The 12,059-nt window shown below is 35.4% G+C and overlaps 1 protein-coding gene across 1 annotated transcript in view; it reads left to right on the top strand.

Moving 5' to 3' along the window:
- Positions 1–12,059, top strand: part of LOC107689386 (rab effector Noc2-like) — a 55,005-nt gene that overhangs the window by 8,204 nt on the left and 34,742 nt on the right. Inside the window, exon 5 of the mRNA XM_016487351.1 lies at positions 4,699–4,785. Coding sequence (XP_016342837.1) covers positions 4,699–4,785 — 87 coding nt within the window. The remainder of the gene's footprint in view (positions 1–4,698; positions 4,786–12,059) is intronic.

Genomic DNA, 12,059 nt, shown 5'->3' with positions numbered 1-12,059 from the left:
GCAGGAAAAGTTTTTTTTAATTTTTAAATTTTTTTTACCCAGTCATTTAAAAATAACACATTTTAGAGCTGTAACGTCGATACCGTGAAACCATGATATTTTTGCTTAAGGTTATCATACCGTCAAAATCTCATACCGGCCCATGCCTAGTGTGGTCACAAGTATGACTCATCTTGCCCCAAGGCTAATGTTCATATTTTTTATTGAGTTGTCACATCATAGCTTATAAGAATACCTGATAAACTTTAATGTCTCCTGGTCTCCAACTTTTAAGAGAATAGGTTTGTTTGAACACTACCGTTTAAAGATTGGGTTCAGTAAGATTTATTTAATTAATTGTGTGTTTAGAAAGAAGTTAATACTTTTATTCAGCAAGGATTTATTAAATTTATCAAAAGTGACAGTAAATGTTGTTAACAATTTACTTGAAATGTATTTTTTATTTTGAACTTTATATTCATCAAATACTTTCTTGAGCAGCAAATCAGCATAGTAGGATCATGTGACACTAAAGGCTGGAGTAATGACTGCTGAAAAGTAAGCTTTGCCATCAAAACAATAAATTCAATTTTAAAATATAAAAAATTTTAAAGGTGCGATGTGTAATATTTACATCGATCTATTGACAGAAATGCAATATAATATACATAACTATGTTTTCAGAGGTGTATAAAGACCTTACTTAATGAACCGTTATGTTTTTATTACCTTAGATTGAGCAATTTATATCTACATACACCGCGGGTCCCCTTACATGGAAGTCGCCACCATGTTTCTACAGTAGCCCTAAACGGACAAACTGCTCTACACAGCGCGTTTCGTCACTTTGTTGTTCTTGCGAATAAAACACTGACACAATGATGAACAAGTACATTAATATTCGCAATAACATCGATTTATGAAATAATTAAGTAAATATAATTCCTTAATTTACCTTTGTAAAGAAATCTCATTGCTCTCTGCTGTCTTTACCGACGACATCTTAGTCCTGTATCGGCCACCATAGCTTCTCTAAAGGGAGGGATGAGAGGGGGACTGAGCCGTTGGATGCAATTCGCAACATCACCGCTAGATGCCGCTAAAATTTACACACTGCACCTTTAAAACAGTTATTTTAAATCATAATAATATTAAACAATATTACAATTTAAATTTGTTTTTGATCAAATAAATGCAGCTTTGGTGAGAATAAATGGCTTATTTCAAAAATGTTGAAAAATCTTTCCGACCCCAAGCTTTTGAATGGTAGTGTACAATGTAACATTGCTAGGGTGACCAGACGTCCCGTTTTTCCCGGGACAGTCCCGTATTTCAGCTCTTTTTTTAGTGTCCTGACTTATTTTTAAAAAATCATGTTTTGTCCCGTATTTCAAAATGTCTTTACGACTGGGTGATCAGAGCGAGTAGTAGAAGTGTTCTGTCACGCGAGAACAGCCTAATCAAAGGTAAGTAAGCTTGTTGTAGAACCAAATTACCATCCAATCACAATTCGTTATCGATTAACATGCAGTAAGTGAAGACTGGATAGATAGGCGGAATCGCACTGAATGACAGACACACAGAAGCACTGTATCGCCCGCGCGATCCCAGTTAAAATGTCAATCGTGTGGAGTATCTCACGTAAATACAGTCGGTTATGGCTTAAGTGAACGTAAACAGGTGGGTGAGAACCAGATATGTGTCAGTATATTACATTAATTCGGTCTTAAAGGGACAGCAGCTTAATTAAATACCTGTCTGACTCATTAATTAAACAAGTTTATTTAATATTTAATGTGTACTAAATAGCTACCTGTCTCTTTAATGTTAATCAAACAATAAAAGATGTTAAATAACGTATACATATTAAACCTACTGTATTAGAAAAACAAGTTTATTTAATATGTATCTATTGTATTTTTCTTACGGTTTGTAATTTGCTTTATTTTTATAAAAAAATAACTATGTATGTGTGTGTATGTAGGTTATATATATATTAATTTAGATATCATGAAATAAAATTTCTCATATCTCGTCAAAAAAACATTCCTGAAGAAAACCCAACATCATTGGCCTACAGATGGATGACATGATAGAGGAGCTGTGTTTTAAGTAGTATGGTAATATGCTTAAATATACATCTCAAATATAATATATTGCCTAATATAGCATGCCATTACAAATATTGATTTAACTTTGACTTGTTCTTAGTGTGACCACAAGGGGGAAGTGTGCAACTGAAACGCTGCCTGCTCTCGACAGACGGCACCCCGGTTGGGAAACACTGCTTTAGTGTACTGATATTGCACATTGAGGCATAAGACAGATACTTTCCACTGAACTTCGGATTACAGTTAGTAGTTTACTTGGAGACAGACACACACTGTGACTTGACACAGGACTAAGAAGTGCTAAAGACTGAATGAGGTCCTTAACAGCAGGTCTGTGCCAGTGAGGACAGAGCATCTGTTCTAGAAACCCTGAGCTCACATCACTCCTGCTCTCTCATGAACTGTGATCATTCTCAACAGCTGCTGTTTCTAGACATGCAGGGGAAATGAATGAATTGATCATTATTATTATTGGATTGGTAATGCTTCTGTGTTCTGTCAATATATGACCATCTGTGTTATAAGACTGTGTTGATCATATATCATATGGAATCTGATAGTTGGTTATTGCCGAAATTACCAGATTTATAGAGAAAATGTATGGTATCAGGGCTGGAAATCTCTTGCTAATGTATTTGGAGTGGTTTTTAGCAAGTTGCTAGTCTGGTTTGGATGGTTGATATGCTGTTGAAGGGCTGATTATCAGAAGTTTTATCATCCATAAGGTGAAAATAACTTGAAAAGTATCATTCGACTAAGAGGTACAAATCGACGAGTTAAATGCCAAAATGAAGTGTTAAACCCATGACTCTAAGTGTGACTAAAGATGCACAGTATATCAGTACCATATCGGTTCTCAGCTCAGCAGTTTTTGTTGGTAACATTTTAGTTTAGGGAACAATTCTCACTATTAACTAACTTATAACTATGACTTTTGCCTCCATAAACACATAATTTACTGCTTATTAATAGTTAGTAAGGTAGTTAAGTTCATTTATGGGGTCGAATTAAGGGATCTAAAATATCCCATCAACAGCCAGTATGCTAGTTAATAAGCAACTAGTTAATAATGAGAATTGGTCCATAAATTAAAGTGTTACCGTTTTTTATGTTGGTATTGATTGATATTGAATATTTATTTGTGTATGCTCATTTTCTCTTTTTTTTTTTTTATTACCTTTGCTGTCATCTAACTTTTATTTAAAGTAAATCTTTAAAAAAATATTTAATTAACAATATAAACACATTTAAACAAACACATAATACATTTTTTTTAATATATTTTACATTTCTAATGTAGTGATGTCTAAATTCATTTGTGACATTTTAAAATGATTAATTTGAGTTTTTAGTGTTTTAATTTATTTGAACAAAATTGTATTGGATTTTATTCTCAACCATTGCAATGGTTATCTGCCATAATTATCAGTGTTAGATTCTTAAGGGTAGATGTTTCAGAACAGTTTTATTTATTTCATAAACACTGTTTTTATTATTGTTAAGAAAACAAATTAAGAAAAAAAAAGTCCCGTTCTAAACTCATGCCATTGGTTTAGGTTGACAGAAGGCCACCTCCAAGCTTTCTGATTGGCTAAGACATGCGTGCCGCAATCAGATTAATTTTTTTTCCATTTAGAGAGCCTGGAGCTGTCACAGAGTGAAGTGTGATTTCTCAAGACACCCAATTTAGTGATATCTGTCAAAGAGCAGGGACATTTTATGCGTGGTATTAAACCGCTTACAGCAGCTTTAAAGGTGGCTCTCACTCACTGAGGAATCTTTAGAAGTATTTAACGGAAATTGAAGAGATTTCTTTGTGCCCTCTCGCTCACATTCTCTCTGTTCTTCTCTCGCTCACTCCATCTCAACGCAATTTAAGTACATGGAAGTTCTGCTAAAACTAAATTACTGGCACTTCAGTCTAGTGTTTGTCTTCTATTACATAAAGCCTGATTAAAGGTTCTTTCTCTTTTCTTATTACAACAGCGTATCCCAGCCCTCACCTTCAAATTAATTCTTAAAAACCAAGCCATCAGAGTCCACTCTAATATCTCCCTCTGTAATTTAATTTATTTTAATGTGGAGAGGGATGTTGCTTTTTACAATCAGCACAATTGCAGGGTGGTCATGTTTCTGCTTCAACATATTAAAAAATGGCATTGCAAGTTATCTTGCAGGTAAACTTACCAAATCAAACGTAATCATAAAAAAAAAAAAAACCCTGTGGTGCACAAATTGTGGTACACTTTCTCTGTATGTTGTCTTGAGCACAAAAGCTCACCTTTCACTGGGTGAAAGATTGTTAAATCTAAAACGCATTCATAGCAGGATATCACGGTATAACATTTATTTTCCTAACTTTTTTCTTAAAACAAGTGCGCACACACACATTTAAATATACTTTCCATAAATATTCTAATATAAATATTTTTACCCTATTTGCATTTTTTAGCATAATAAAACTTACACTTAAAATAAGAGAAAAAAACTATTTGCCAATATAAGAAAAATGAAACACATTTCGCTTATGTCTTAATGCATGTTACAGTAGTTATCAGGTTGTGTGTTTGTTTGACATGTTCTAATGGTATGCATGTTTGTGTTGCAGAAGGTGTGCACTAAGTGTGGAATTGAGACTGCAGGCAGTCAAAAAAGGTCTCAGTGGCTTTGCAAGATCTGCAGTGAACAGAGAGAGGTACAGTACCACACATGATTAAACTTCAAACTAAACAACCCTATTTGTGCTTTTGAATTAGTTTTTGTTCAGATGTGAGAGCTCAGGGGTGGAATACTAATAATAGAATAAGAAATCTAGTTCCAGAGGATCTCATTTCTATACTGATAACCAACACGGTCTCAGACAGACTGCCTATAATCTGCCCACATTCTGTTCACTGACCATCTGATGCATATTGCAAACAAAACTGAAAATCTCAAAGTCCAAGCAGACTTCCTGGCTGCACTTCAACTTGGTACTCCGGGTGCACAGGTTTTTATCAGTCCACCAGGAAACTAATTTTTTTAAATAAATGTACTAAATGTTTTGTTTGAAAGGTTGATATAATGAGAGAGTATGAGGAAGAACTAATAAATGGAAATGGCAAACTTTGCAAGGTTTGTGACTTCAAATCCATTGACATATTAATCAAATGGTTTCTTACTCTGCAAGCAAGCAGTTATTTTCCAGAATAACCTGAAGTTATGCCTTTTGCATCAGTTCTGTTTCATTATTACTAGCTTATGTTCCTACATCATGACTACTTTCAACAGCAGAACAACAGAAGTGAAAATGATGGTTAACAAAGGGTATGACACCAAAAATGAGATAAGTAATGAGTAGTCACAGTAAGGTGAATCAGGCCATATTGTTTGTGGTCAGACTGATGATGTACTGTTGGACATTAATAAGAAAATCTAATCTCTTTTCAGAAGGCTAGTGCTTCGCCTTCAAGCTTGTGAAGAAATTAAATTGCTGCCTCTCTGTTGATTGGAGTTTGTGTATGTGAGAGAGAGAGAGAGAGAGTGTGTGTATATGTAAGGTTCAGGGTCATCATGAAAGGAGGAGATGAAAGGAATCATTTAGCCTTCCAACCTCAGACAGTTTAAAACCACAGGCAGACTGTAATGCAGCCTGAAACATTTAGTATGATCATGTTAGATCATGCATAAATGCAAATAGCTGATTCAAGTTCAAATTGTGCTCTAAATATAGAACCACAATTCAATTGTATGGTTGTTATCACTGTCGGAGGCTTTAAAGGGGTCATGAACTGGCTTTTTTATTATTTTATACTGTTGTCTGAGGTCCACTTATGACGTTCGCTTGGTTTTTACATTCAAAAACATAAAAATCTGTAAGTAATAGGATATTTTCTACCCTGGTTTTGAGGCCGGCTTGGGAAATGCTCGGTTTTTATGGGCATGACGCATTGAAGACTTGGAAGTAAACGCCCACTGCTATGATTGGATAATAGTTTTGCATAGTAAACTAACTTTCTGTGTGTCTGTTTGACAAGCTACGTCCTTCATAGTTGGAACCGTCTGTGACTTTGGTTAGACACGTACACATAATCAGGACATACCAAGCGATCTCAACAAAGCAATAGTGACACACGGTACAAATATTTTTTACTCTCATAAGTGTACTGCGCCATTCCTGTCGGATCCAATATAGACACAGCATTGCTTTTTAATCTCAGTCTCTCTGCAAATCCAGCGTCAAACTGTGTCTTGTTTACAAAGGAATCCGCGGTGAAATTAAGTGAACAAATGCTCAATGTTTTACTAACATGAGCTGAAACTTCATTAAAAATAAAGTTCAACCACGCATTCCTAATATTTGAATCCGAAGGAAGGTTATGCAGCGACTGTGTTCTTCCACAAACAGACAGTCTTCAACAGCATGTTTATTGCTTGGTTGCTCGATCCGGTTTAGTTATGTTATTACTTATGTTATTTCCCTACTATGTCTTGCACGAATCAGTGGCCGGGGCTTCAGAATTAGGTGTTGATATTCTTCTGTGGAGGCGGTGCTTAACCTATCTATTACGTCATGCATAGGCACACTCCAGGATCTGGCGTTCGCTGGGCCTGGTGTCAATAAAAGCTTTTATTTCAGTAACAAGGACGTTTTTAGTTCTGAAACTTACAGGATATTCTTTTAGTACGATGACCTCTTATATGTCAAAAGCTCAAGTAAAAGTTGATTTCTCAATTCATGACCCCTTTAAAAGAATGTAGAGTGTGATGGAATACTACAGTTTTCATAAATATTGAATATTCCATGAAGATTTTCCTTCATATGGAACTATAAAAACATTGTGCAGTTTTTCAGTTCAACAAAACTGGAGTTTTTGATGCACTGCTGTGAATAAAATGGATCCCATTTCCAACCCAGAGCTGCAGAAGGTGATAGAGGCTCCGTAAGCAAGACTACTGCTACTGGCAAACTGTCTTATCATGGGTTAGGCAGATAATAGAGGCTTGTTGTCAAAATTACTGTTTCTTACTGGTTTTGGAGACAGTGTTGACACTTCTGTCACTGCTCGCCCTGTTAGACGAGCGCTCTAGGTTTGCAATTGAGACATTCTCTACTTTTCACATTACATTTTCACACTTTGGTCTTAGAAATTCTGACTGTACTAGTATTAATAGCAGTGTTAGTACGTGATAGTTCAGGCAAAATTGGAAATTGTCTCAATTTAATCACCCTCATATCTCATGTCACCAAATCTATATGTTAAGATCTTTTGAAGAATGTTTTAGCTGTTTTTGTCTATACAACAGCTACAAAACAAACAAACATTAGCTATGTTTCCATCCAAAGTTGTGAATTTAACTTTGTTAACTTTAAAACATTTACGAATAAAGCTCCATTTCCACCCAGAGAACAAGGTTGTAACTTCCATTTTAAGGGCTGTCTCAATCGCGAAATCCTTCCAGTGCACTGGAACGTTTGCTCCCTGAAAAATCCCACAATGCACCGCAAAAACTAGGGAGCATCTCTGCTCACTATGCTCCCTTACCGGAAATTACGTTACATTTCTGAAGCGCAAAACATAAACCACACGAGCCAACTCGATACATATAATGATACGCGATAGAAGATTTGAAAAGACAACCCGTCTTTTTAGTATATTTCAACCTAAACACACATCGCTAGATGGGTAATGATCACATCTAGTTAACATTTATAATTAATATTGGGCTGAAATGTTGTAAGAACATGTAAAAGAACAATGAGTTTAAAGAGAATTAAAAATTATATCAAAAAGAGATTGGTTCTGCCTGTTGTTGACTAATTACGTTACGTTGCACGTATATGTCACCGGAAATTGAGTAATCACTGTCCCAATGTGCAGTGAGCCAGGGAACTTACCAGTGACCGAATTCGTGTTCACAATATACTGATTCACGAGCTAGGGAGCTGATTGAGACGCACCCTAAGAAAAATAGGAATAGGAGGAGCCACTGTGGGTCTTTTTGCGTATATAGTAATAAATTACTTGCATCTCATAGAGTAGATGAAATGCAATAAATGTTATAATGTTATCATGTGTTCAGGTACCTGATGTTAGGTAGCACAATCGTGTGAGTTCTGGGAGGTTATTATACCAAATCATTTTGATGATGGACATTGGTTCAGGCATTTCAAAATGATTAAATGGTGTGTGATGAGATCGATCTGCTGGTTAGTCCAGTTAACCAGTCACATCATCTGTTGAGGCAAAGATACGTGAGTTTTGTTGTTGTGTATCGAGGAATTTATTAGGTAAATGTATCCTGCTCAATAAAGCGAATAAGCGTTATCCCAAATTCACATAAAAATAGGTGGATGGAAACATAGCTGTTGAGACATTTATTAAATATATGTTTCACAGAAGAAAGTCACACAGTTTTGGAATGATATGAGGATGAGTAAATAATTGCAGCGTTTTTGGTGATTTATCCCATTAAGAATTTGAACATACCCATAATTAGGGCTGTGTGATATTGAAAGAAAATGCGATACCGATACCTTGTTAAAAATGCGATATTCGATATGCGATACGATATTGCTTAAAGTGTCAAAAATCTATTTAAATTATATTTTAAAATATTTAAAGATGAAAATTATATAACCAATTTGTTTCACATTCTTTCTTGGAAAAGAACGAATCACTACAACTTCTGAAAGTGACCAGCAGTGTTTTAGCAGTACATAAAAAGTAATGTCACAAATCAGAAAATGTAATTTTAACATCAATGTGAATGACAAAATAATGAATGACACTAATTTTATATCATTGTGACTTTGCTTTCCATACACTTTAAGCACTTCTACATATACCACAGCAAAAAATATAGTCTGAGAAAGTTCAAACATGATTAAAGGCAAGTGAACAGTCAGTAAAAAAAAAAGAAAGAAAAAGGGGGGGGGGAAAGAACAAATACACAATTTACAAGCATAGATAAAATAAATAGGATTCAGGTACAGAAATTTAATAATTAAGTGTAAAATAAATGATACACATCCGATTTCTTTCTCAGCTGTTTACATTAATTTAAAACATAACTGACTGCGTTTACGAGAATGATCGTCGAGACGGGTACTATTGACATAATTCTATGTGTATGTGTCTGTTCAAACATAAGGATGCGAAAGACGAATCAACTCTGTGTTCGCACGCCGTTTTTCTGTGTGTGTGCGCGCGCTTTGCATGTGTGCGGCAGAACGGAAGATACGCTGTGCGAGATGCGGCTTGTGCGCGCTTCAGATGTGAGTCTGTCAGACAGCTAGACGAGACGGCAAAGAGTTGTTTTCTGAAACTTATTGCACTTAACTCTAGATACGGCTTGTGCGCTTTTCAGGTGTGTGTCAGACAGCAAGACGAGACGGCAAAGAGTTGTTTTCTGCAACTTATTGCACTTAATAACTCTTTGTAACGTCAAGCAATTCTCTGCTATATGCATCGAACTAAAACTTTGACCTTTTGCAAAGTTTTGATTTAAGTAGCCTATTATTAAAATGATTCAGATATCGCACGCCCTTGCGATATGCATATCGCGATATTTACATTTGCGATATTTTGATATTTTCAATATATCGTGCAGCCCTACCCACAATGTTATATATTAAATGACAAAGAATTTTTTAGACTTGGGAGTGGGCCATTAGCAACGCATAGCAATAACCCAGAACACCCTGGCAACCACATAGAAACATGGACAAATCGCTCAGAATACCTTAGTATATGTGTAGTATCGCCCTTGAATTCAGGTTTGCATGGATGCCCCGCATATTATCTTCATGTTATTTTCTACTGCAAATAAGAACAGATTTAGAAAGTTGCTTTCTGTGTTTCATTTGTAAGAAAGCAAACGGATCCAGAGCTCCCCATGTATGTTTCCATTAGACTTTGAAAAGGTCAAGGAAAGATCCATTTAAAGAAGTAATGAAATGTGTGTTTGGGGTTTGATAGGATTTGTCTTTTCCAACTGCTCAGTCACATAGTCAGTAGTTTCATCCAATATAAAGCCTGTAGTTTTTGCAAGCTTCATCTCAAAGCTTAATTTGTCTTGTTTTTTTTGTGATTTTTTTTTTTTAAATACTATGACAGTTCATGGTGACTATGGAGAAATAAAATTGTCATCATTTACTCACCCTCATGTCATTCCAAACCTGTGACTTTATTTCCTCTGTAAAACACAAATTATATTTTGAAAAATGTTTCAGATGTCAATGGGCTCCAATGGGGAAATGTCTTATTGTTTTATTTTGTTTTGTTTTGTCCATACGATGGAAGTCAGTGACCACCAAAACTGTTTGCTTAACAATATTTTTGATTTCCACAGAAAAAGAAAGTCATGCGTCAAGTTTGACATGACTTGATGGGGAGTACATGATGACATGCACCTCGTTCATGATGACGTGCTTCTCGTCCTCATTACCCATGTCACAGAAATAACACATTGCCCTCCAGTGCAGAGCTCAGCTTCAGTGGTGCCCTCAGTGATCCCATCTCCTGTCACAGCCCACTTAAACACACTAACCTTCAGCGCTAATCACAGCACATCACGGCGCAATTAGCCACAGATGAGTGTTGTCAGATGCTCGTTCATCACCCCTCTGTAGTTAAAGCCCAGCAGGTAATATTGAGCAGTGAGATCAGTGAATGGCAGATAAGATAGATGGATAAAGAGTTGGACAGTGAAAGTCTTCATGTTAGATCACTTATTAGCCTCAGGGTTTCACATTGATTCATGGTGTCGCAAAAAGCCTTCTGTTGCAAATCACAGATAGGGGAAAGTTTCTGAATTTTTGTCGGGAGTGTAGTGGCATTGGCAGGATTCTGATTCGAGTTGAACATGCACTATCGTTCAAAAGTTTGGGGTCGATAAGATTTATTTATTTATTTAAAGTTTTTGAAAGAAGTCTGTTATGCTCACCAAGGCTTATTTGATTAAAAATACAGTAAAACAGTAGCATTGTGAAATATTGTTACAATTTACAATCTATTTTAATATATTTTAAAATGTAATTTATTCCTGTGATGGCAAAGCTGAATTTTCAGCAGCCATTACTCCAGTCATTCCAGAAATCATTCTAATGGGCTGATTTGAAACTGTTGTTTTTATCAGTGTTAAATTATTTTAAGATTATAATAGGAAGTTCTAAAGAACTGAATTTATTTGAAGTAGAATTTTTTTTTGTAACATTGTAAATGTTTTTACTGTTAATTTTGATCAATTTAATGCCAAAGTCCTGAATAAAAAATTAATTCCTTAAAAACAGAACATTTTGTGTAAATAAATACATTTTGGTAGGGATGCACAATATACTGTTACTAGTTTTTCATACTGTACACTTATGATATTGATAAATGATTTATGTTAGTTTTAGACATCTTTTGACCATAATACGAAAATATTGGTATTAGCAAGAATTTGAACATCGGCATAGTTCTGCATTTTATTGATTGATTGATTGATTTGCCAATTTGATTGGTCTGTCTGCTCACAAAGAAGAAAGTTTACAGATAGTTTACTGAATTGTTGGTATTGCCAAATTTTAATTTGTCCAGGCATCATGGTGTAGTAAACATATTAAAGGGATAGTTCACCCAGAAATTTAAATTACCCCATAAATTACCCATCCTCAAGCCTTCCTAGGTGTATATGACTTTCTTCTTTCAGACAAATATAATCGTAATTATATAAATAAATGTCCTGGCTCTTCTAAGCTTCATAATGGCAATGAATGGTGGTTGAGATTTTGAAGCCCAAAATGCATCCATCCATCATAAAACGTACTTTTGCATACTGTCGTATGCACGTTCATGAAAGAGTGGCGTTCCTGCGGATGACGTAGGCGTAGCGTAAGCTCCGGTGAGAATATGCTAGTCTCGCGAGAACCAAGTTTTGCTTACAGCAAAGGAAAACCAGTCTCCTCTTGGCTTATATCAAAATCCTCCAATGTTTTTCTTTTCA

Source organism: Sinocyclocheilus anshuiensis, unplaced genomic scaffold (assembly GCF_001515605.1).
Source record: "Sinocyclocheilus anshuiensis isolate Anshui unplaced genomic scaffold, SAMN03320099.WGS_v1.1 scaffold946, whole genome shotgun sequence".
Lineage (NCBI taxonomy): Eukaryota > Metazoa > Chordata > Actinopteri > Cypriniformes > Cyprinidae > Sinocyclocheilus > Sinocyclocheilus anshuiensis.
The sequence above is the reverse complement of the archived record's forward strand: the minus strand, read 5'-3'. Positions and strand labels throughout refer to the sequence as shown.